Below are 19997 nucleotides of genomic sequence, written 5' to 3' on the forward strand. Positions count from 1 at the left end.
TGATCCTGAAAGGTGGTTCGTGCGTTGGGCGGGTAGCAATGCTCATGCAGGACTTACTATTCAGCATCTGTTTATCCTTCGATGATTGCCCCAAGTCGTGAAGCCATTTGCTTAGTAACACCGCGTATTCGAGGGCACAAAGCGCATGTTGGATACTCCAAAAGAAGCCCCGGCTCCGCGCGACATATGCTACACCCAATTTGACCGGAATGTTAAGAGAATGTGTGGCGTGGAGAAGAGCTCGTTCCAGCATAGGTCTACCTTGGATCGGAGTTATGTTGAGAAGCGTATTGGCGATCTTTTGTGGACTTTTCGAGTCCAGGGCTCTGAATGCGCCGGCGTCCAAGCATAGGCGGCAATGTATGAGTCCGAGGAGACCGGCTGAAGTAAATGGTATAGGCCCGTTCGGATTGCGTGGATCGAGGCTGGACTCGGGTGCTTCTTGCCAGGCGATTGTCCATGAGCGAAGAGAATTCCTAGAAGTAGAATGGTCAAATTTGAAGGCAAAACTCAGGGTAGACATTGACGTACTCCAAGCATTTGATGTCTTTGTCTGGTAGCGCATTCTTCCCCTGCCCCGGAAGAGACGATTGCCTCAGGAGAATACCCGCTGCAATAAGCCGTGCAATAACACATAATTACCCAGGGCCGATGGAGCCGGCTCGATATTGGTAGCACCATCAGATTTCAGCAGACGAGACAATGTCTCAGCGACCCGGCCTTGGGCCAGATGACGGCCATCATGACGTAGTGCATGCCAATGCTCTTGACTTGTTGCTGCCCACTCCTTGCTTTACGAAGGCATTCTCAAATTAAGCTCCTCTGCCAGCAGGATGGACGGGATAATGTAGGCCAGGCTCTGAATATTCAGGAAAGCGAAGGCGAGTAATTTGGTGCGTTTGTCAGATTCCTTTCTGCCCACGCCTGCCACCCAAGTTTGTCATCGTCGAGATCTGAACCTCTATCATCAAGACCGGCATCTCGCACACATTGGACCAGACTGCTTCGCAGCGCCAAAGTTGTGTGATGAATGTGTCGATCGATTCTCCATGTGGAAAAACAATCAGATTCAACATCAACGAGCATCATCCATCAGGAGCACTTTTGATCGAGATTGAGAGTCATCATGGTTCTCAGTGTCAACCACATCTGTGCACGCTTGGTATTGTAGCCCCCGGTCTAGACCAGATGGATCGGAGTCTTCGTTTATGCTTACCGACAGCCTTGATCTGTCTGATACTCCTCGCCTCTCTCTCATCCGTGCATGGAGAATATCACTGGCAGCAAAGAACAGCGTCACGCATTGTTGATGTTCGAACCGATATTGTGCGCCGGCAGCAGCAACTGACAGCACAAGTTCGAGGTTGCCCGTTGCATGATTGAAAGTGGACGGATGTATGAACAGCAAATGCGGATGGAATGAGTCAAAATACGCATTTATATATCGATTGAACGCATGTTGAGAGGGAAGTGAAAACCTTGGTACAAATGACTGGTATCGTGATAGGGTTTCTTGAAGAGGTTCGAACTCGGCTTCGCCCAGATCAACATGAGGCGAGCTATCAATCTGGCGAAGTCGGGTTGCTAGACCAAGCTTTAGTTGGCCAACGGGATGAAATAATAACAACAGTACTTAAGTGCAACGCACCATTATTTCTCTTTGGAATGGGCAATATTGTACCCAAATGTGGACTCGACGGGAGGCGTGTCCTCCCTTCCGCAGAATTGACCCCACTTTGAGCGTCAATCTCGGTGGCAGGGTTCTCATTGGGATGGACGACGTCGCATGGCTCCGAGGTTGCGAGATCAAATATCGTATCTAGGCCGAAACTGAGGCCCATGTTGTCGATGAAATCTGCAAATTCATGATAGACATCGGAGGTTTGTCCTAGATAATCTCCACCATGAGGGAAGTGTTAGTTGTGTCCAGCTTTGCTACGATTATATAGCTGACATCACCACTCACCGAACCCATGGTCGATTGAATAGATAGGGGCGCTAATTGGACCAGTGATGGGATCCAACGTTGGCCCGAAGCTGGTCCCTCGCTGACCCTCAGTCTGCAGCGACATGTCGGCAGTCGTGGAATCATGCTCGATAGAATCACCCCTAGCCTTCGCATAGATAGACTCGACCATGTCACCAGACCGCAAAGGCGTTGAAATTCCTGGTGTGCAAGCTTTCAGGCCGTTGTGGGAGTTTTGTTGGTGCCTCTTGAGGAGATCAGATCTTGGAAATGCCGCACCGCACGCGCAAGCATATGGTTTCCCGAGGGTATCTATTAAGGATCAGTGACGATCAAACGTCAAGTTCAAAGGCCCAAAGTTCCCTACGAGTGCGAACATGCCGGCGGAGATGCTCTGCACGACGAAAACAGCGGTGGCAAAAGCCGTACACGTGCCGTTTTCCGACCCCACCTTCGTGGAGGAAAGGGGTTGCTCTATTGCCAATGCCGGGACCATAAGTCGTTGGGAACATTGGAATGGAAAGGCTTGGGCCCAGGTCAAGGAGTCAATTTGCATGGAGGACTAAAATTAAGATGGCCATGAGACTTATATTAGAGCGCATGAAACTGGTCGTCGAGCCAAGTGCGTGTGTACCTCTCGCGGTCATATTATTCAACTCCGAATTCCGGCTGTGGGCCGCAGGGAAGCAAAGAGGCGCTGCATGGAATGTTGGCATTGTTTTAAGTGGAGGCAACACGACCGTGGAAATTCTGGGTGCGCATTACGGACAAGACACAGAGGAACATACTGTTGTGAATCACGGCAGTGGAAGCATATGTTTTATTCTTCTTATTTTCTTTCTACTCTCTCAGAATGTAGAGAGTATAGATACACTGAGAGCAATACTCTAGAAGCTTCCTAACAATATCCAAGCACGCGGAATGATTCCATAAGGCTTTCATCAATGTCATGATAGTCGGTTGAGCCTCATATCACAACACATACAGAGATATCATAGACATGCCAGAGGAATTTTGACGACTGGTAATCTGTGCTGTGCAACCGTCATATTAAATGTGACCGGACTTACAATAGAGGCTGCCAGCCCAATGCTTCATCCCGAATAGTTCACGACTACATTGACGTGGAAGTCGCACTCGAACGCGCCCAACAGCTCGACTTGCACTTTGACTCGGAAGGGTCGGTAGTCGGATCCCTACATGGATTGCTCATTGGTCTGAAAGTAAGGTTTATATCTCTCCTCATTTTGAAGCTGACCCTTTCATAGGATTTGACTTTGGCCAGACGTTTTCATCACTCATTTGGCATTGCAGCTTAGGCGGACAGCGTTGATGATGGGGATGCTGTGCTGGTACAGTCGCTAAGACAAGCTGTCTTCTATGTCAAGACAACCATGCCCCAGACGGGGATGGTACGACAGCCATTTCTCTTCGAAAAAACCTTTCTCACTTGGAGTAGGCTCTAGAAACAATCTCCCATCTCTGGGGCGGGACGTCGAATCCATTCAATACGACGGTCTGCGCTGGACGCTCCTCAGGAGGGGAAGGCGCATTGGGACCATGTCATGGCGCACCCATTGGTATCGCCACTGATATCAGGGGCTCTATCCGCGCTCCCGCATCTTTCAATGGGCTTTACGGTATCCGACCGAGTTCACGTTGCTTGAGCTATGTCGGCAACATTGTTGCGGTCCGGGGGCAAATAGCAATCTCAGCCGTCTCCGGACCTGTTGGCCGCAGTCTCCGTGATATAGATCTTATTTGCCGGGTTCTCCATGATTCACGCCCCTGGCTGTCTGATCCGGCGGTGGTGTCCATACCCTGGACTCCCGTCGAGATTCTCGAAAGGGTTACTATTGGGGTTATGTGGTGGGATGAAGTTGTGATGCCTCACCCGCCCATTTTGCGTGCTGTTAGAGAAGCCGTCGAGAAGTTTAAGAAGGCTGCACATGAAGGTGATTTAAAAGTCAATCTACCAAGATATTAGGGACACACTAACGACATGGTGGCCACAGTCATTGAATTCAAGCCTTGCAAACACAAGCACGCCTGGCACATCACGGTATGTTCAGATCTACAAGTCTGTTATGGTGTGTCCTTCGACTCACCTGATTTCCACAGCTACCTCTCTATTTCCCTACGGCTACCCGAGAACTGAAACAAGTTCTGGGCGCTACGGGAAAACCCATGATTGAATCAGCTCGGAAACTCCTGGAGGGTACGAAAGAGCCATCGGTCCCAGAATTGATGCGGTACAACCAGTGGGTACCCTCGCACCTTTGAAACGCACTAGTATTCAGCATCGCGTAATCCTAACGCCTCAAGCCAGCGAACAGCAGTCTTACAAGCTTGAGTGCCTGAGGCATTGCAACGAGACCGCGAACCGAACATCCTCTCGAAAGCCAGTCGACGCAGTTCTCATGCCATCAATGGCAACTAGCGCCTTCCCACATGGCTTCCTTCCGTAGGTGGACCCGAAGTGCAGAGATGTGCTCCAACTTGCCCAAAGCATCTGACTAACTCTCACTCGCGTGCAGGTGGTGGGGATATCTATCGACGTGGAATCTGTTGGATTACCCAGCAGTAGTAATACCCGTAACACATATTGAGACACAAGACGTCAAAAACCTATCGTATGCACCCGTGAATGAGTTAGACTGAGAAAACTACAATATTTACGACCCGGACAGCCTTGAGGCCGCACCGATTTCACTGCAATTGGTTGGTCGTAGCTTCCAGGGCGAGCAGGTTACCGCTGTGGCGAAGGCAGTCGACAACGTTGTCAACCAAAATGCCAAATAGCCACCATCTCGATACGACCCATTTGCATAAAGCACAATACGAAGTCACTTCTATAACGTATTGAATCATAAGTAGATGATAATGTGTGGAAGGTTTACGAAGACTGAACGTCTCAATATTTAGCTTGTTCCGATCGTTCGAGCAAGGAAGTTCGAGCACTGAAACAGATTTTTTAGTGGTACTGCCGTCCTAGCCCATTTATTTTAAGCCTCTTCAACCACTCACTCTCTGCTGTGGCAATATATACGACAGTATTAGCTGGCCTTAGTACTCAATCTTCAATATCCGGATCTCTCGGCAGTACCAAGAATGGTGGCGTTTGTTCCGTCCACCGTCGCAGCAATTCACACCGGCAAGGGGATTTGACCATTGCACGATCGATGAACGGTTCTTCTGTGAGTGAGCTTGACCGCATGTATTCTATAATCAACCAACAGTATTTTGTGGTTATGGTTAACTGTTGGAAGCTCGTAACCTGAATTAGGGGCCATGGAACTTGACCGGGCATTTTCTCTCTGTGTTGACCTCCAAAGTGAAAACATCGCACCTTTGATACATGCCGGTGAGCGTGATACTGCTTTCCCTCTATTATAGCGCCCATGTCTAGATCTGCATACAGGATGCCCTCTTCATTGCGCAGGGCTTCCGTGTCTTTTCTAGCTCTAGTGGCCTTGTCAATCGTGAAACCTCCAATCACAAGTCCCGAGGGATCCAAGAAAGTCGTTTCGGCTTGATCGGCGTTATCTAACGTGAGCCGCATCGTCTGTCTCGCGTGGTCGGGAGCCAAAGAGACAAGGGATTCGACGTTTTCAGACGACATGAATGCGGAACTGATGACCCCGAAGCACTTGCCCTCAACACACGCCGACCCAGCCCGGAGGCGATTCATATGGACGGGGTCCCACCGGCCGAATTTGGAACCTGTGGTCTTGACATCCGCGCCCTCTCCTGTTATAACACGCATGATAGATTTGGACGGCCATGAGGAAATGTAGATGTTGACACCCTGGGCAACCATACTATATCTTGTCAGTGCATTAGTGTTCTCTCCGCATATCGCCGTACCAATCTTGACATGCTCCGTTCCGTCTGGACCCTGGACAGGTAGGTACGCCACTTTAAGTCCTTGGCCATCTCCAGGGTCCAAGCCAACTTCTCGTAGAAAGTAGGAACAAGCTTGCGGTGATGGACGAGGATTTCGCCAGTAACTCCGATGATGAGATTGGCGTTGAACATGGTCACGCTACTGTATCGAACCTTTTCGGATATTCCGATGCTGACAGTAACCTCTTGCTTCCGAGCTACAGCTTGAATGGCCTTGACTTGTTCTCCATCGGCATAAACAGATTGCTTGGCCATTTCCATGAAAAATTCGTGCGCCTCCCCGGGCTATTACAAAGCAATCCGAGATTAAGCCTTCATGACGGACCATGAAGGAGCACTCGGAAAGCTGCGTCTGACTGCCCAGGACTGGGATTTGCTGTGTAAAGTCCATGCTTTCCTTCAACCATTTACTTCGGCTACGCTGTTTGCGGAAGGAGATAAGTCGTCTATTTCTCAATCCCTGCCTTTAATGGACGCCCTTCTTGCCCATAATGAGAGAAACAAGATGTACTACTCCCAGGAGGAGCACCAGGATTCGAAGATGATTCGGGCAAGTGAAATGGGCTGGTTTGTCCTTGATAAGTACTATAACTTGACCGAGGAGGCGCCCGTCTATGCTGCCGTTCTTCTTCTTGATCCCTCTCGCAGAGCTTCCTACATTGGGAAGAACTGGCCAGTTTCATGGGTCGAGCCCGCTATTGAAGCAGATAATGCACTGTGAGAAGAGAACTTCAAGGAAAAGCCCGTTCCGAATGACGAGTCGACACCTCTATTAATGCGGCCACCAACAAAGCCTCTGAAATGGCATAGTGTTGAGCTAGACCTGCTTATGAACGATATGGAGGTCATCACGGCCGACTTCCGGGATGGTGATGATTTTAGGACGTTAGTGAAATCACCTCCCTTCCGCATTGACTGCAGTTCTCTCGAATGGTGGTCTCGAACCGAGCAGAAATCGCGCTATCCACGGATGGATACTTGTCCTGCGCTTATCCCTAAGTTTTCGACTTCCATTTTGGCTGTTGGACTAATCTTAACAAGGCATCAATGACCTATAGAGGAGTTCTGACAATCGGGCATGATGTCCTAACGGTACTTTACTCTTTGGTAGATGCTTAAGATAGAGTTAGAGTTCAGAAATGGTGTTACGATTACACTACTGTCGCAGGATAGGTATGATGAGGAGCCTTGGGGAAACAACTATATTAGTAATCCAGCTGTGTGCTTCATAGCGTTCCCTCCCGCACCTCAGACAATAATAATTAGAAAATAACACTGCTGCTTGCATCAAGGTCATCTGACCTCCAATCACTTCAGCACAATCAGTGCGACACCTACCAACAAATTTTCGTATTTGCAACTCTCTATGATCCAGCCCGCACTTTTAAGAGTGCCACCAATATAGAGTCCATCCGCGCGTTGTATGTCGGCGAGAAGATGCGACTATATTATACCAAGCCATTCTCTGATGGTTTCAACTTCGATGGCTCGGGCCTAATAATCACGATTAGTATTTTGTCGTTTCAAAGGATTACCTGGGAACGTACCTGGACAACTTCTGGCTTATCTCTTGGATCTGGAGCAAAGAGGTCTTCGCGGTGTGCCATATTGCTCACATACAAGATCTTGGAAGCGTTCCGATTTGCGGTCACAGGGAGAGACTGTGGGGCTAGACCAGTTACTGGGTCCCACTGGCCCACTGAAAAAATAATCCTCTCAGAAGCCTCATAATCGGCTTGTGAGAGATGATACATTGATCCCAACTGTTCTGAAGTAAGCGGTGTGATGCCGAACGTTGAGTTGCAGAACGAGTACAGGTCCTTCGGTGGATAGTCTGATGGAGTAAATATCGTGTCGTTCGAAACACCACTATTCACTAGGGGAATGAAAGTGCCTAATAGTGCTTATTAGTGTCCGGTGATCTAGCTGTAACGAAATTAGAGCTGGCTTACACTGTATATAGAGGAATGGCACAGGTTGAATTAAGGGGACGGCGTCATAAAGAGAGGTGTTGAAATCAAGACAAGCCAGAGATGGATCCAGAGATTTCCACCATAATAGGGCGCCTTCCTGAAGTACTTTGAAAGGATCATCCTTATTCAACAAGATAGTCTGGACTAGCCGATCTAGAGGATTTGCGATCGGAGTTCTCCCAAAGTTTGCGAATGGATAATTGAATTCTGTCGCCATGTTATATGGCCACATTAGAAAGTTAATAAGTTTAGTGTTATCTGCTGACCCTGCGGGGGCTTCGCATAGTCCTAGTTTGCTCTGAAGATTTGCCTCGTCACCTCAGACTTATATTAGTGGAATCTCTCTTCCTCTTAAGGTTCAAGAGACTTACCTGATTGAAGAACCTGCTGAAGGGTAGTGAATGCCTTTTTAGCGACAGAAGCAGCCTCAGCAGACTTATCAGAGACAGCATTCGAGATCTAGAGCGAGTAGCCTAATCAGTAAATGCGTAGAAGCGCATAACTACAACCATCAATAACTTACCCAATTCCACCAATTGAATCGCTCAGCAACGTTTCCATCCCCGGTAAGAAAGCCAAGAATGGGTGGAGCAGCGGCAATCGCCCCATATATAGAATTAGGTCTGTTGAGACGCAAAGCAGTCACTAGAAAGCCACCGTAGGAGCCGCTTGCAACAATAGCGGGACTCTTGGAAGCTCCGGAGATGTTTTTTTGCATTTGCTCGATAAACAGGGCAGTATCATCCATAATGTTATCGAGTGTGAGGTACCGGAACCCTTTTTGTGTATAGGACTGGTCAGGGCCAAAAGGGGTGCTGTTACCGAAATATCGGTGCTCGATAGCTGCAGCAATCCCACCTAACTGCTTTGCGTACTCAAATAAAGACGTACTTTCCTATGCCTCAATCGATTAGCCTTGATCGTAGAGACGACAGATCATAACTAGCGTTAAATCCTAACCACGCAGATCATCGCAATAGACTCTTCGCCCTGAAATAGAAGGATTGGGCCTCCAGGCTTATAAAAGTCCGTGACCACTTGGACTTGTTGTTGGAATGTCCCAAGACTATGATTTGAATGGTCAATCCATTGGGTAATCCAGGTACTATTGTTGCACGCAAGGTTGGGATTGTCCGTCATGCTTTGCGCAGCACAGAGGGTTGTTATGGACAATAAAAGGCCGAGGACAATCATTTTGAAGACGTCGGAGCTTTTCGTATCATGGACCATGTGGTCGATCGAGAAATAGAGGCCCTAGAATTTTTATTTTGGTATAGGTATAACTATGTATGTATACATCCATATATCTATATCCTTATGCGATTCGATGACACCTGCTAAGAAGTAAAACTGTTATAGAAAAGCCGGAAGCCGGAAGCCGGAAGCCGGAATGAAACAACGGTCATTGGAAACATCCTGCGCCGCTCAAGGTGAGTCAAACAGGTATAGTGCGGCGGTAGCACTCAATTCTGCGATCCTCAGGTGCACCACAGCGCAAGCGCAGTTCTGGACCTAGATTAAAATTAGACTAGCACCCCTGGGGTGAACTAGACGTGTTGAGCTCCGGGCATGTGCAAAGATCCTGCGAAGATCGATGGAATGATGGTATAATCGAAGCCTCTGGATGATGAGAAACGCCAATGAGGTTTACTCGCTTTTTCGACGCAGCACTGACCGACGAGTACGAGAGCCTGCATATGAAGCTACCAATGAAATAGTAGAAGAACTGTGGGTACTTATCAACTTGCAAGGTTTTAGCAGTGTGACTGTAGATCATATCCTACGAAGCAACTGGGCCAATTCGACGCCTGGCACAAACCTTATTCTTGCATTTTGCATTGAACAGAGGTAAACCTTTGTCTGGAGCCAACGGATCACACAGTATGCAACGGGTGGATACGGAACCCGGACTTAGGAAGCGGAATCACGCTCAGAGCAGTATTGGTGGAAACCTGTTCTGAATTCGTGCCCGCGATTTGGCTCCAAACTTACAGGCTGCCTGTTAAATGCGCAACAGGGAAGTAATTATACTAGCAAGCCTCCAAAAATTCGCAAATGGCGGGTGCGGCGCGTTCTAGTGGCAGGTCTCCAGGTTGAAGATTGCAACTTTTGCTTAGTAATGCACGAACTAAGACTGAATCAGTTCAATCCTTGTTACAATCCTTACTCTGTAACAAAATCCCCATTCACTTCGAAATCCAAATATGAGACAATGGTCAGAGGTTTGTTTAATTCCTATGGGAATTTGCGGATACGGCGGCGACATGTATAGGTGGTCGGTCTGCTGCAGATAGGTTGCCGGGTGACTCACTGCTGTTCAAGAGATAGTGTTGACCACATATGATGGTAAATCAACTTATGAGCATCGTACCGTAGGTTTGTCCGTTGTAGGGACTAACGGAATGCGGAGCTGCAGTTGGTGAGGAAGTTGGCCTAAATGGAGACCTAAGAGCCCGGCAGCTCCACACAGCTACATGGCTGGCTCATGGGCAGTGACACAATTTGCTCTTATGTAATGCAGATCCCATGAGTACCAATAACGAGTATTGATGTCCAAGATCCAGATATTCACACTCTTATTGAATTGCACATTCGAGCCACACATAGACTTACAGTGCGATGAATTCGATTTGAATCTTAGCCCCCTCTCTATAGCGCTAAATTCGAGTAGGTGTAGCCACTTTCCTTGTTTTGCATCCACTGCAATGGCTAGACTAGTATTGGAAGCCGAATCAACTATCTCATCCCTAGTATTTAGTATACCAACCTTTTGCCATGATGACTGCGTTTACGCGAACCACTATATTATAATTAAGTTAGATCGAATCTCCTATTTAATACTGTTAGAATCGATCGAGGTATAGTTGCGTAAAGGGGTGGCAACCGAAATTAGCCCGTTGCTAACAACCTACGGGTGCACAGGGGTAAAGATTCAAGTTGAATTCATCGCACTGTACACGGGATTCAGGAGGTCATTAATTATAAACCAGTATAGTGCGCAAAGAAGTCGAACTGACTGGCGCATGCCAACTTTTCACCAGTGGGAGGGGATCGTTGTCGACTAGGAGGGAAACGGTAAGGGGTATAAATCCCGCTAAGCTTTCATGGGACTGAACAGGTGTGCTCTCCGTCTTAGAAGCGTTAGTAGTGAAACATTTCGCCGTCGGTGTCGCAAATTCGTCAATCCACTTGTTACACAGCCTCGCCTCCACGCAATATTGCTCACTGCAACAAGATAAATATTGGTACGGAGTCCTCTTTGCAGAGCAAGGCACTTTTCCAAAAAGCCATCAAGCAGTGGACATACTTGTAATTTGCCAAAGGCGACTACCAGCACCATGATCGGTATGGCGTTATTCTTCATGTCCAGTCTCCTGGCGAGGGCTATGTGCCACTCAACTGTCTTACCGCCGCCACCTGGTCCTACAAATGTGCACATGACGCATTTCCCTGTCGTGGATGCCCATCGTGCTGACCCTCTCGCACCCTGCTGCAATCAACCTCGGCGACTGATGTTGACGCTTTTTCAACCAGCCGAGTGTTCACAGACTGAAGACTTCCTCTATATGCCTCCTGCGACCGCAGCTGTTGCTGATGCCTATTTTCGTGGGCTAGGCGTATTCCCCAACGACAGTGAGACATTTTCTCACCTCCACTTGCGAGCCTGCCCTCAATCACCGGAGAATGTCGACTTTCCTCTACTACTTTTCTCGCACGGTTATGGGCTTTCACGCTTTGACTGGAGCAACCTACTCCAATGGATCGCTTCAGCAGGCTTCAACGTTGTTTCGATCGATCACACTTATGATGCCAATATCGTGGAATTCCCCGATGGTAGTGTCATCAAGGGTCTAAACCTTACAACCCTGGATCAAGTACTTCCCATGGTACAATTACTCCTCCAAAATCGCGTGGCTGATATCTCCACTGTACTCGACTTTCTATCAAACGCTACTAACACTGAAGGTCTTGGAATACCTACTTTACAAACGGCGCGAATTGGTGTCTTTGGGCATTCGCTTGGTGGTGCGACAGCAGCGGACACCGCTCTAGTAGATTCTAGAATGGTGGCAGGTTTAGCTCTAGATGGAGGGATATTTGCGAACGCCACACAACACCCAGTCCAACTGCCCTTCGTACTCATTCAAAGAGAAGGCCATAATCAGAGTGCAGACGCAGCCCTAGGAGAGTTGTCCTCAAATGTGACACAACTTTGGACCCAGCTCAAAGGATCTAAGCTGCAGCTCGAGATCTTCGGCACTGTGCACGACTCTTTCAGTGACCTACCTATCGTGGCTGATTCTATAGGCTTGGATGTGAATACCCTACCCTACGCCAAATATTTCGTCGGAACAATTGATGGTCTTAGACTACTCAATATAGAGAGAAGCTATATCAAAGGCTTCTTTGAGGAAACATTGGAAGCGAAGCAGGTCGATCTTCTTCACGGACCGAGCTCGGAATTTCCAGAGGTTCATTATGTGAACATCTCCACAGCAGCTCAGGCAAATGCGTGATGCTTTCACAACTCCACAAAGCATCGTTGACGACGGAAAAAAGCACTAGCGGGCAAGAAAAGCGTGTTGGTTAGACTGTGGCAACCTCTACAACTATATAGACCGGAATTCTGTAAACAACCAGATTTAGAAGCCGAGCGGTCACTATGACCGCCCTTCAGCACATTTCATTGCAGATCTCGCGAGACTTTCGTGTCTCCTGCCAGTAAGGATATCAATCGTAAGGTAACACCGTTGTTTATCTTCGGTGGTCTTCACCCTCCATGGAGCGGGGTTGCTTCAGTCAAGTTTTGTAGCTCTACACCGCCTAAACGAACATCCCTGACGGGACACTTACAGAATCACCTTCGTGCTGGTCATCTTGTGGGCGGCTACAGTCGGATCCAAGAGCCAGCCACAAACGAAACATTATAGGGAGCTCCCATGTATACTACCCTTGGCCACATTCCCGCTTTCAGTACGGATCTCGTATCTCCGTATTGAACCACATCTTTTGATAGCCTATGGAAACAGGCCCGCAATGGCGCATGGGTCTGTCTTACCAGCCATAGGCCGTGCACAACACGGCGGATAAAGCATTTCTGACTTGATTGATTAATGGACACGTCATATAGGTGTTTCTATCTCAGAAGGGTTTCAAACAGCACAAGCTCGCTCCATCCGGGCGAATGTAGTGCTGTCAGAGTCGCTGTCATCATAGGCACGTAACCGCGCAAAAATTATCTTATGGGTGAACCTCTGACGCTGTGGGATAATTGCGGGTATTTTCGTCTCGTCACTACCTCCCCAATTCTTTAGCGGCTACTTTTCAAGCTCGATATCTCTTCCTGCAGTAAAGATGTCGTGAACTTACTATTGGTGATTTCTATCTAGTTATAGTTATATTTTTAATATAATATATTCGAGCCGATACATGTTTTTGAATTGAGATCGGTTAGCTGCGTTTGTCGCTATAATGCCGTATGGTTTGAATAAGAAGAAGGTCCTTGTACGATGACGACAGCGCCCAAAGATCATATACCTTGTCGACGATCGCTATATGCTCGTAGTTGGCATAGTTGATGTGCATGACCCACGATAAGTCGAAGCTCGCTCGGATTCGTCAGACGGATTGATGCAATGCTGGAAACACAAACTGCGTCTTGGGGTGAAACCCCAGGCATATGTAAGTGTCCCTCAACCAAGGTACTTGGGCTGGAGCATGGCATACGCGAGTTCTTGCATTAAAGCAGTGGATGCCTCAATTGCTATGGTCGAAGGGTTGGCCGGTCCATGTTAGTCCCTCTTAGAAATGCGTCGACCAGGGCCGGCCAAAAAATGACCAATCATTCGTAACATCTGGGAAGATGTCCAGATCTTCGTTCGGCTAGTCGATTTCTTCAAGCATGGCCAATAGGTCTAAACGAATCTATCGAGTTTCTATAATAGCTATATTATTAGGGGTCGATATACTACTTTTTAGGATAAGCTTCGAGGCTATATTAGAGGTTTCGACGCCGTGTCCTCGAGTCGAATTTATACTAGACGATATCCTCTACTATTTAACTAAGAGTCCTACATAATTAAATAGCTTCGCTATAAGATCTATGTCCTCCTACTCTACATTCACATCCGAGAGCTCCTTAGTAGGTATCGCCCCGTCGTATTCGTTATATAGATGGATAATAGCCTAGCGACTATAAAGTCGGATCGAGATGTCCTCGAGGACGCTTAGCTATACCTATTAGAATAAACTAAACTATCTCTTAGGCGTAACTTACGATATTCCCCACATTAGGCCATATCTTAGCCGTCCTTCGGAGGTAAGTATACGCTCTATCGTATTTACGGTAAGTAGTATTTATAACCTTCGGATTATTATTAACGGTATATTCTAACTAGATACTTACTGTAAGTATAACGAGATAGCCGATGAAAGGTTCGTAGATACCCATCCCTACTTCTTCCATCTCTATAATATGCCGGATTACCTAGCTAGAGTAAATTATAAAATCCTAATAGTACTTTTATAAAGTTATTAGAGGAACCTAATTATACTATTAACGGGTTTTTATGAATAAAACGAAGAGATAATACCTAGCGTTATTAATACTAGACTCGTCTTCGTGTAAGGCGTACTTATAGGAGATATCTTATAGCTAAATATAGAATCTAGTAAAATACCTAGGTAGAAAAATAGGAGTGTAGGTAAGGTTCGTTTAAAACACGACGAGGAGACCCTACTATAGTATAGCGGTGGAAGTAGGCTTCTATTCTAGATTAGCGAGGTCGTAGAGCGGTTCCATTCTACTCACTGATCTTAAACTCTATTAGACGGCTCTTAATGGCCGTATACGTGGAATTACATCTCTAGAAGGGAACGGACGAAAACGAGCTATCGTTAAATATATCTAAGAGTACGCTATACTATATATTAAGGAGTACTATATTGCAAGAAACAACGTCCAAGGCCCCGCCCGCAATATGTCGTTAGGCGAAGCCTATAACGTAATCGCTTTAGACGTAGAAACGTCTTCGAGATTTGGCGGGGCGCATTGTATTAGGAATAGCTGAAAAGACGAAGCTAGGATATAAGAGCATCTTACGCTTGCGCCACTAAAACTACGATCTATTATGAATAATATCTACACGACCGAACGCTAGCCAAGCGACAAGTAATCCCGGGACGCTCCGGCATATTCTTTACGAAGCAAACTACGTGTTTGTATAAGCCTTAAGCTAAGAGTAATTTGAGCCTAAGCCCGGTGCGGTCTACCGGCTTAAGACTAATTTCAGCACGCGACAACGGTATTAGATTTAGTACTTATAGGTAAAATCGACCTAGGCTAGTAAGTAGAGCGCCTAAAAATAAGTAAGATTAAAGTCGAACTTAGAATATCGAGCTACTAAAAGATTCTAGGCTTCTATCGCTAATACTCTACACGTCTTAGCGAGGGCTTCCTTACTATAGAAGAAAGGGTTTTTATAAATACGTAAACTAATAGCGAGTAAAGGGAATAGAATAAGCTTCGAGTATTAAGCCACCGAAGCTTACGAATTATCGTTCATTCTAATCAACACGGAGTACGGCTAGTTATGGAAATACTAGAAATAGAGCTAGATACCTTCTCTACTAATCTCATTAGGGATATCGAGTTCATTATGAATCCTAGGCAAGTTAATAGAATTCTACTAAGGGAGTTCCGGGGCATACTAGAAAGTACTAGAGGGAGAGGTTGAGTCGATAGAGGCCATTTTATTTACATAACGTAGTCCTTCCCTACTTTCCAAGTCCACAATCCCTTTAGTACTAATGGGGACTATCAGTACAGCCTAATAATACCATGACTAAAGTCCCTAGAAAGACGTGCATATTCGCATACTAACCCTAAAACCTATGCCAACTCATAAAGCTTGGTCTCGACTGCGACTAGATATAAATTAGTAAGGGAGCATCGTGGTCTCTCGCCTGGACACCGTGACTTTTTGCGTCTATCGGATGTCAGCGAATGCTTTTTCTTTATCTCTAGAGTACTCATCAGTCACGAGAGGTGATGAACGTACCGGCAATTCTCGCTGGCTTGACTCGCCCGCTTGATGGGCTCGATAGAATATTCATCGTCAGGCGACGCCAGATCATCCGCCATGAAGGGCCAGGAGGTGGAGTTTGCCCACTGTTGAGAGCCTCGTAAGTAACTCAAGGGTCGGTCGCAGCAGTGCAGTGAGGTCGTACGAAGGTCACTCGCTTGCTGGGGAGCGGCGGCCGGCCCTCGATAACTTGGCAATGACGGTTTGCAAAGTGCGGCTCTTAGTATTTCCTGCTCCTCTACCTACGCAATATGATAGATAGCGTGAAATACAGATGAAACGTAAAGATAGCTCGAAGCTTCACCAAGATATTGAAAGCAATAAAAAATTTTATTGCCATATTCAGTGTAAGTGTGCGAGGATATAATGGCAGTCAAGTTTTGTAACCCCTCAATCTTGCTGTCCCCCAAGCAATGAGGACATGTAGGATTATCTCTGAGCGAATTGCCTATTTCCATTACTGTACAAATGTCTAATTTCAAAAATGCGAGGGTTCCCGGGCTCTTCTGATGAGGATGAACGTCATAGGCTAAGGTAACTCGTCCAGCACCTCTAGTCACACCATCGTTGAATCTCACTAACTACTGTAGATAGCTTGCTAGATAAATCAGTTCGTACCTTGACCGCTCCTCTGACCAGCTCGCGGAATCGTAGTCTCGTGCATGCCAAGGCTAGACCCGAAGGGCACGATTAGACCAAATGGCCGATTGCTCAGGACCGGAGCACGGCACACGGAGCACGGCACATGGACCTCGGAAACCCTTCTGGCGTTTTGGCACTCAGTTTCTGTCTTTCTGCGTCGTAGGTTCCGATCGACTTTCTTTTGCCTTCTCGAACGTCTCTCGACCGCGCTGAGACTAGGACCATGGATGAATTAATGGTTTCCACAAGGGCTGTCAGGGTCATACACGGAAATTCCGTTGCTGCATGAAATGAGCCTTTTATTAACTAGCACCTGCCCGCAAATGAATATAACCGACGCTCCGAGTCCAATCGCTTCTAACCTCACAGCCTGGACGCGTACGGTGCCCCTGGAAGCTGGGGCTCAACCAAGTGTACATATATCTTTTCCCCTTTCTCTTCTCAATTCCTGCTCAATTCCCAAGGGTGATCACTCTCAATCAGATCCTGTAAACCAGAAACCCTCAGCTGCATCCCCTTAAAAGACTCTCGTGCTCGCAAACATGGCCGACGACACCGTCACCGACACCCCGGGGCCCAGACTCGCATTTGAAATGTACAAAAAGGAACTCGCCGCCGTCCCTGAGCCCATTGGCAAGATCCTCTCCGAGTATTCGCACATCCCTCCGGAAGCCCAAAACGAACACATCGTGGCCGTGCGTGACAAGGCGTACGCTTCGCACCCCTACCCGTGCTTGGGCCGCTGGCGCTTCCTCCAACTCGACCTGTCCAGCCATCCGCTCTACAACGACTACGTCGTGCCCGCTCTCGCCAAGGACAGTCCGAACCAATGGCTCTACCTGGACCTGGGCTGCTGTCTCGCGCAGGACATCCGCAAGCTGCTCTACGACGGCGCGGACCTGTCCCGCGTCTATGGCGCGGAGCTGCGGCCCGAATTCATCAGCGCCGGCTACCAGCTCTTCCAGGACGAGGCGACGTTCCCGCAGAAGGAACACTTCGTCGCCCCCGCCGACGTGTTCGACTTCTCCCCCGAGAGCGAGCTGAGCAAGCGGTTTGATGGCAAGATCGGCATCCTGCACTCCACGGCCGTGTTTCACCTGTTCACCTGGGACGATCAGGTCTCCATGGCCAAGCGCTGTCTCCAGCTGATGACGCAGCACGACGGCCGCGTGTTGATCTGCGGCGCGCAGATAGGCAACGTCAAGCCCGGCGAGTATCCCGCCATGCGGGGCCAGGGGACCCGGTACCGGCACAACGAGGAGAGCTTGAAGAAAATGTGGCACAAGGTCGTGCAGCAGAAACCCTGGAACGTCAAGGTCAAGGCCATAGAGATCGGGACCAGCATGACCGGGCCAGCGGAACAGGATATGAGCCGGATCAAGGAGGAGTTGGAGGCCGGGCAGAAACTTGAAGCTGACTTGGCGAAGCTGGGAGAGGGGAAGGAAGCTGAGGCCCGCAAGAAGCACCTTGGGCACTTTGAGCAAGGGCTCAGGTGGTTGCAGTGGTGGGTCTGGGTGGATTTCGTGTAGAAATGTGGTTATCTATCTCCCTCGCGTGCGTGTGTACATATATATGTACACACCTCTCGGAGTTTCTTCAGCGACCTTGAGGAGGCGTGATGAGGTTTCTTAAACTACATACAATGCCACCCTTTAACATTCATGCTATTTACTTTGGATGCCGTCCCTCCAGGTTTCATTGCCGGTTATACACTGAAATGCCACTTTCACTGTTTATTCTGTACAAAATTTCATTTGGAAGAGCGATGAACGATGACCAAATTGGTGGACGTGTCGGCGAAGGTCTGTTGGAACTTGTGGAACCAAAGTACGTGTACTAAACAAATGAAGCTTTGAAAGGAAACCATCCTGCCAAGCTTCAAGTGCCCAAGCCACAGAAGCCTATCAGCACAGAGGCGGCGCCACAAGGTGTGGCTTCGGACTAGATGGAGGCACATGGTTCATAGACACAGGTAGGGAAATATAGGGAAGCCTACCTCAGAAAGCCTACCTTAGAAAGCCTACCTGGGTCTGCGCCAAGACCCTTCATCGGGGGAACATATGGCGGCACGTGGTCTAGAGACATAGGTGGGGTAGGGCAGGTGAGCTGGAACGACACGTCAGCAGGAAAGACGCGTCAGGATTATTGCCAACACTGGGCACCACTCTCAGAGAAAAAAAGAGTCGAAAATACTTCGAATATTGAAAATCTATATGATGGTCAATGTCCGATCCTCGCCGTCCAGGTCGCGGATGCATCTTTCCAAGCCTTCTTTTTCTTTGGGACATCATCAAATTAAATTGGGTTCTTCCATAGTTGGAACAGTATCACACGATCTTAATGTCAACCGGAGGATTGAGCTGTCAACTCCGAGAGCAGTGGAAGAATCCGGGTGACATTCTCTCAGTGTTGCTGATCATTAGGTCAGAAGTCGTCAGCGCGGCACTGAGCCAATTCAATGGGTCGTCATTCAAGCCTGTGGCATTTTCAGTTGGCTGGGTTACATATGCCTATGCCTTCCTGCTGAAGACCTCTGGGCGCCTAAAGTTAACGCCGGACCCGGATTTTCGTCATTTGCTTGTCTGCTGTAGAACCGCGCCAAGGACATTTGAGGATCCTTCATGGCTTTTGGGTCGCATTCTCAATCACTACGACATATGGAGGCCGCAATTGGTTTCGACTAAAGCTCAAGAAAATTTGCGTACTTCATGGGAATTCCTCAAGGCAAGAGCTATTGAGAGAGGCGAGTCGCCCGAATCTGTACCTTGGCCATCGCATGCTGGGTTAACTGTGGCTGTTTTCGAGCCCCCGAGAGAGAAGGGTAGGGGTGCTCCCACGCGGGACAAGGTTTTCTGGTGTGTAATAGGCGTTGTTGTCATCCAAACTGGCATCGCAGCTGTGCCTTGTGGATTATATGGCCAATGGGAAATCCTACTGCTAACTGTTTGTGGTACTGGTTTGCTTGGCTTATGTGCGCTCTTCACGAGCATTTACTCTTTTGCTCGAACAGATGAAGAAAGAATATTTGCTTTAACTCAAGGCAGTGGGTATCAGGACGCCATAGTCATAGTTGGGAAAGGGCATGGATTCAATCTGGAAGATTTGTTTACTGATGTGCTGAGCAAAGATATTAGAATGACTGCATTTCGCATGTGCGATGGTCGTGTTGTGGACAGCATTGTTGATCACAACTTCTGGAATAATTAGGATCAAGTACCTGGTATTTTCTCTAGAATCCCCCCAAGTTTTTTGAACCGCTGTTGGAATTGAGCCCTTGTAGGCATTGAGCCGTTGAGCCCCTGGGGGGTTACTGCGATATCACTGGGTATAATTTCACGATCCCTCACTTTGATAGGCACTGTCATTACTCTACCAAAGGCCAGTTATCCCCCCCAAATATTGCTATGGGTTGAAGGCAGCCCCCTT

At 47.9% G+C, this 19997-nt stretch overlaps 8 protein-coding genes across 8 annotated transcripts; 5 read left to right on the plus strand and 3 right to left on the minus strand.

Annotated features, from left to right (window-relative positions):
• Nucleotides 1–91: 91 nt before the first annotated feature.
• On the minus strand, nt 92–1555 carry A1O9_12068 (uncharacterized protein; the record flags this gene model as incomplete). Its single annotated transcript, XM_013398867.1, has 2 exons — nt 92–509; nt 589–1555. A coding segment is annotated over one exon (480 nt), but the record flags the coding sequence as incomplete, so codon positions are not given.
• Nucleotides 1556–3968: 2413 nt separating this feature from the next.
• Nucleotides 3969–4249, plus strand: A1O9_12069 (uncharacterized protein; the record flags this gene model as incomplete). The annotated part of the gene is made up of 2 exons (XM_013398868.1): nt 3969–4028; nt 4088–4249. 2 exons carry the CDS (start codon nt 3969–3971, stop codon nt 4247–4249), a joined length of 222 nt encoding a protein of 73 aa, XP_013254322.1.
• A 790-nt stretch (nt 4250–5039) lies between these two features.
• On the minus strand, nt 5040–6127 carry A1O9_12070 (uncharacterized protein; the record flags this gene model as incomplete). Its single annotated transcript, XM_013398869.1, has 2 exons — nt 5040–5774; nt 5834–6127. The coding sequence occupies 2 exons, from the start codon at nt 6125–6127 to the stop codon at nt 5040–5042; spliced, it is 1029 nt and encodes a 342-aa protein (XP_013254323.1).
• A 61-nt stretch (nt 6128–6188) lies between these two features.
• A1O9_12071 (uncharacterized protein) lies at nt 6189–6593 on the plus strand (the record flags this gene model as incomplete). The annotated part of the gene is made up of 1 exon (XM_013398870.1): nt 6189–6593. The coding sequence occupies one exon, from the start codon at nt 6189–6191 to the stop codon at nt 6591–6593; it is 405 nt and encodes a 134-aa protein (XP_013254324.1).
• A 1603-nt stretch (nt 6594–8196) lies between these two features.
• Nucleotides 8197–8985, minus strand: A1O9_12072 (uncharacterized protein; the record flags this gene model as incomplete). The annotated part of the gene is made up of 3 exons (XM_013398871.1): nt 8197–8304; nt 8369–8707; nt 8806–8985. 3 exons carry the CDS (start codon nt 8983–8985, stop codon nt 8197–8199), a joined length of 627 nt encoding a protein of 208 aa, XP_013254325.1.
• A 2198-nt stretch (nt 8986–11183) lies between these two features.
• On the plus strand, nt 11184–12362 carry A1O9_12073 (uncharacterized protein; the record flags this gene model as incomplete). The annotated part of the gene is made up of 1 exon (XM_013398872.1): nt 11184–12362. One exon carries the CDS (start codon nt 11184–11186, stop codon nt 12360–12362), a length of 1179 nt encoding a protein of 392 aa, XP_013254326.1.
• A 4751-nt stretch (nt 12363–17113) lies between these two features.
• A1O9_12074 (uncharacterized protein) lies at nt 17114–18100 on the plus strand (the record flags this gene model as incomplete). The annotated part of the gene is made up of 1 exon (XM_013398873.1): nt 17114–18100. One exon carries the CDS (start codon nt 17114–17116, stop codon nt 18098–18100), a length of 987 nt encoding a protein of 328 aa, XP_013254327.1.
• Nucleotides 18101–18938: 838 nt separating this feature from the next.
• A1O9_12075 (uncharacterized protein) lies at nt 18939–19676 on the plus strand (the record flags this gene model as incomplete). The annotated part of the gene is made up of 1 exon (XM_013398874.1): nt 18939–19676. A coding segment is annotated over one exon (738 nt), but the record flags the coding sequence as incomplete, so codon positions are not given.
• Between the last annotated feature and the right edge of the window lie 321 nt (nt 19677–19997).

Source organism: Exophiala aquamarina, assembly GCF_000709125.1.
Source record: "Exophiala aquamarina CBS 119918 chromosome Unknown aczIA-supercont1.21, whole genome shotgun sequence".
NCBI lineage: Eukaryota > Fungi > Ascomycota > Eurotiomycetes > Chaetothyriales > Herpotrichiellaceae > Exophiala > Exophiala aquamarina.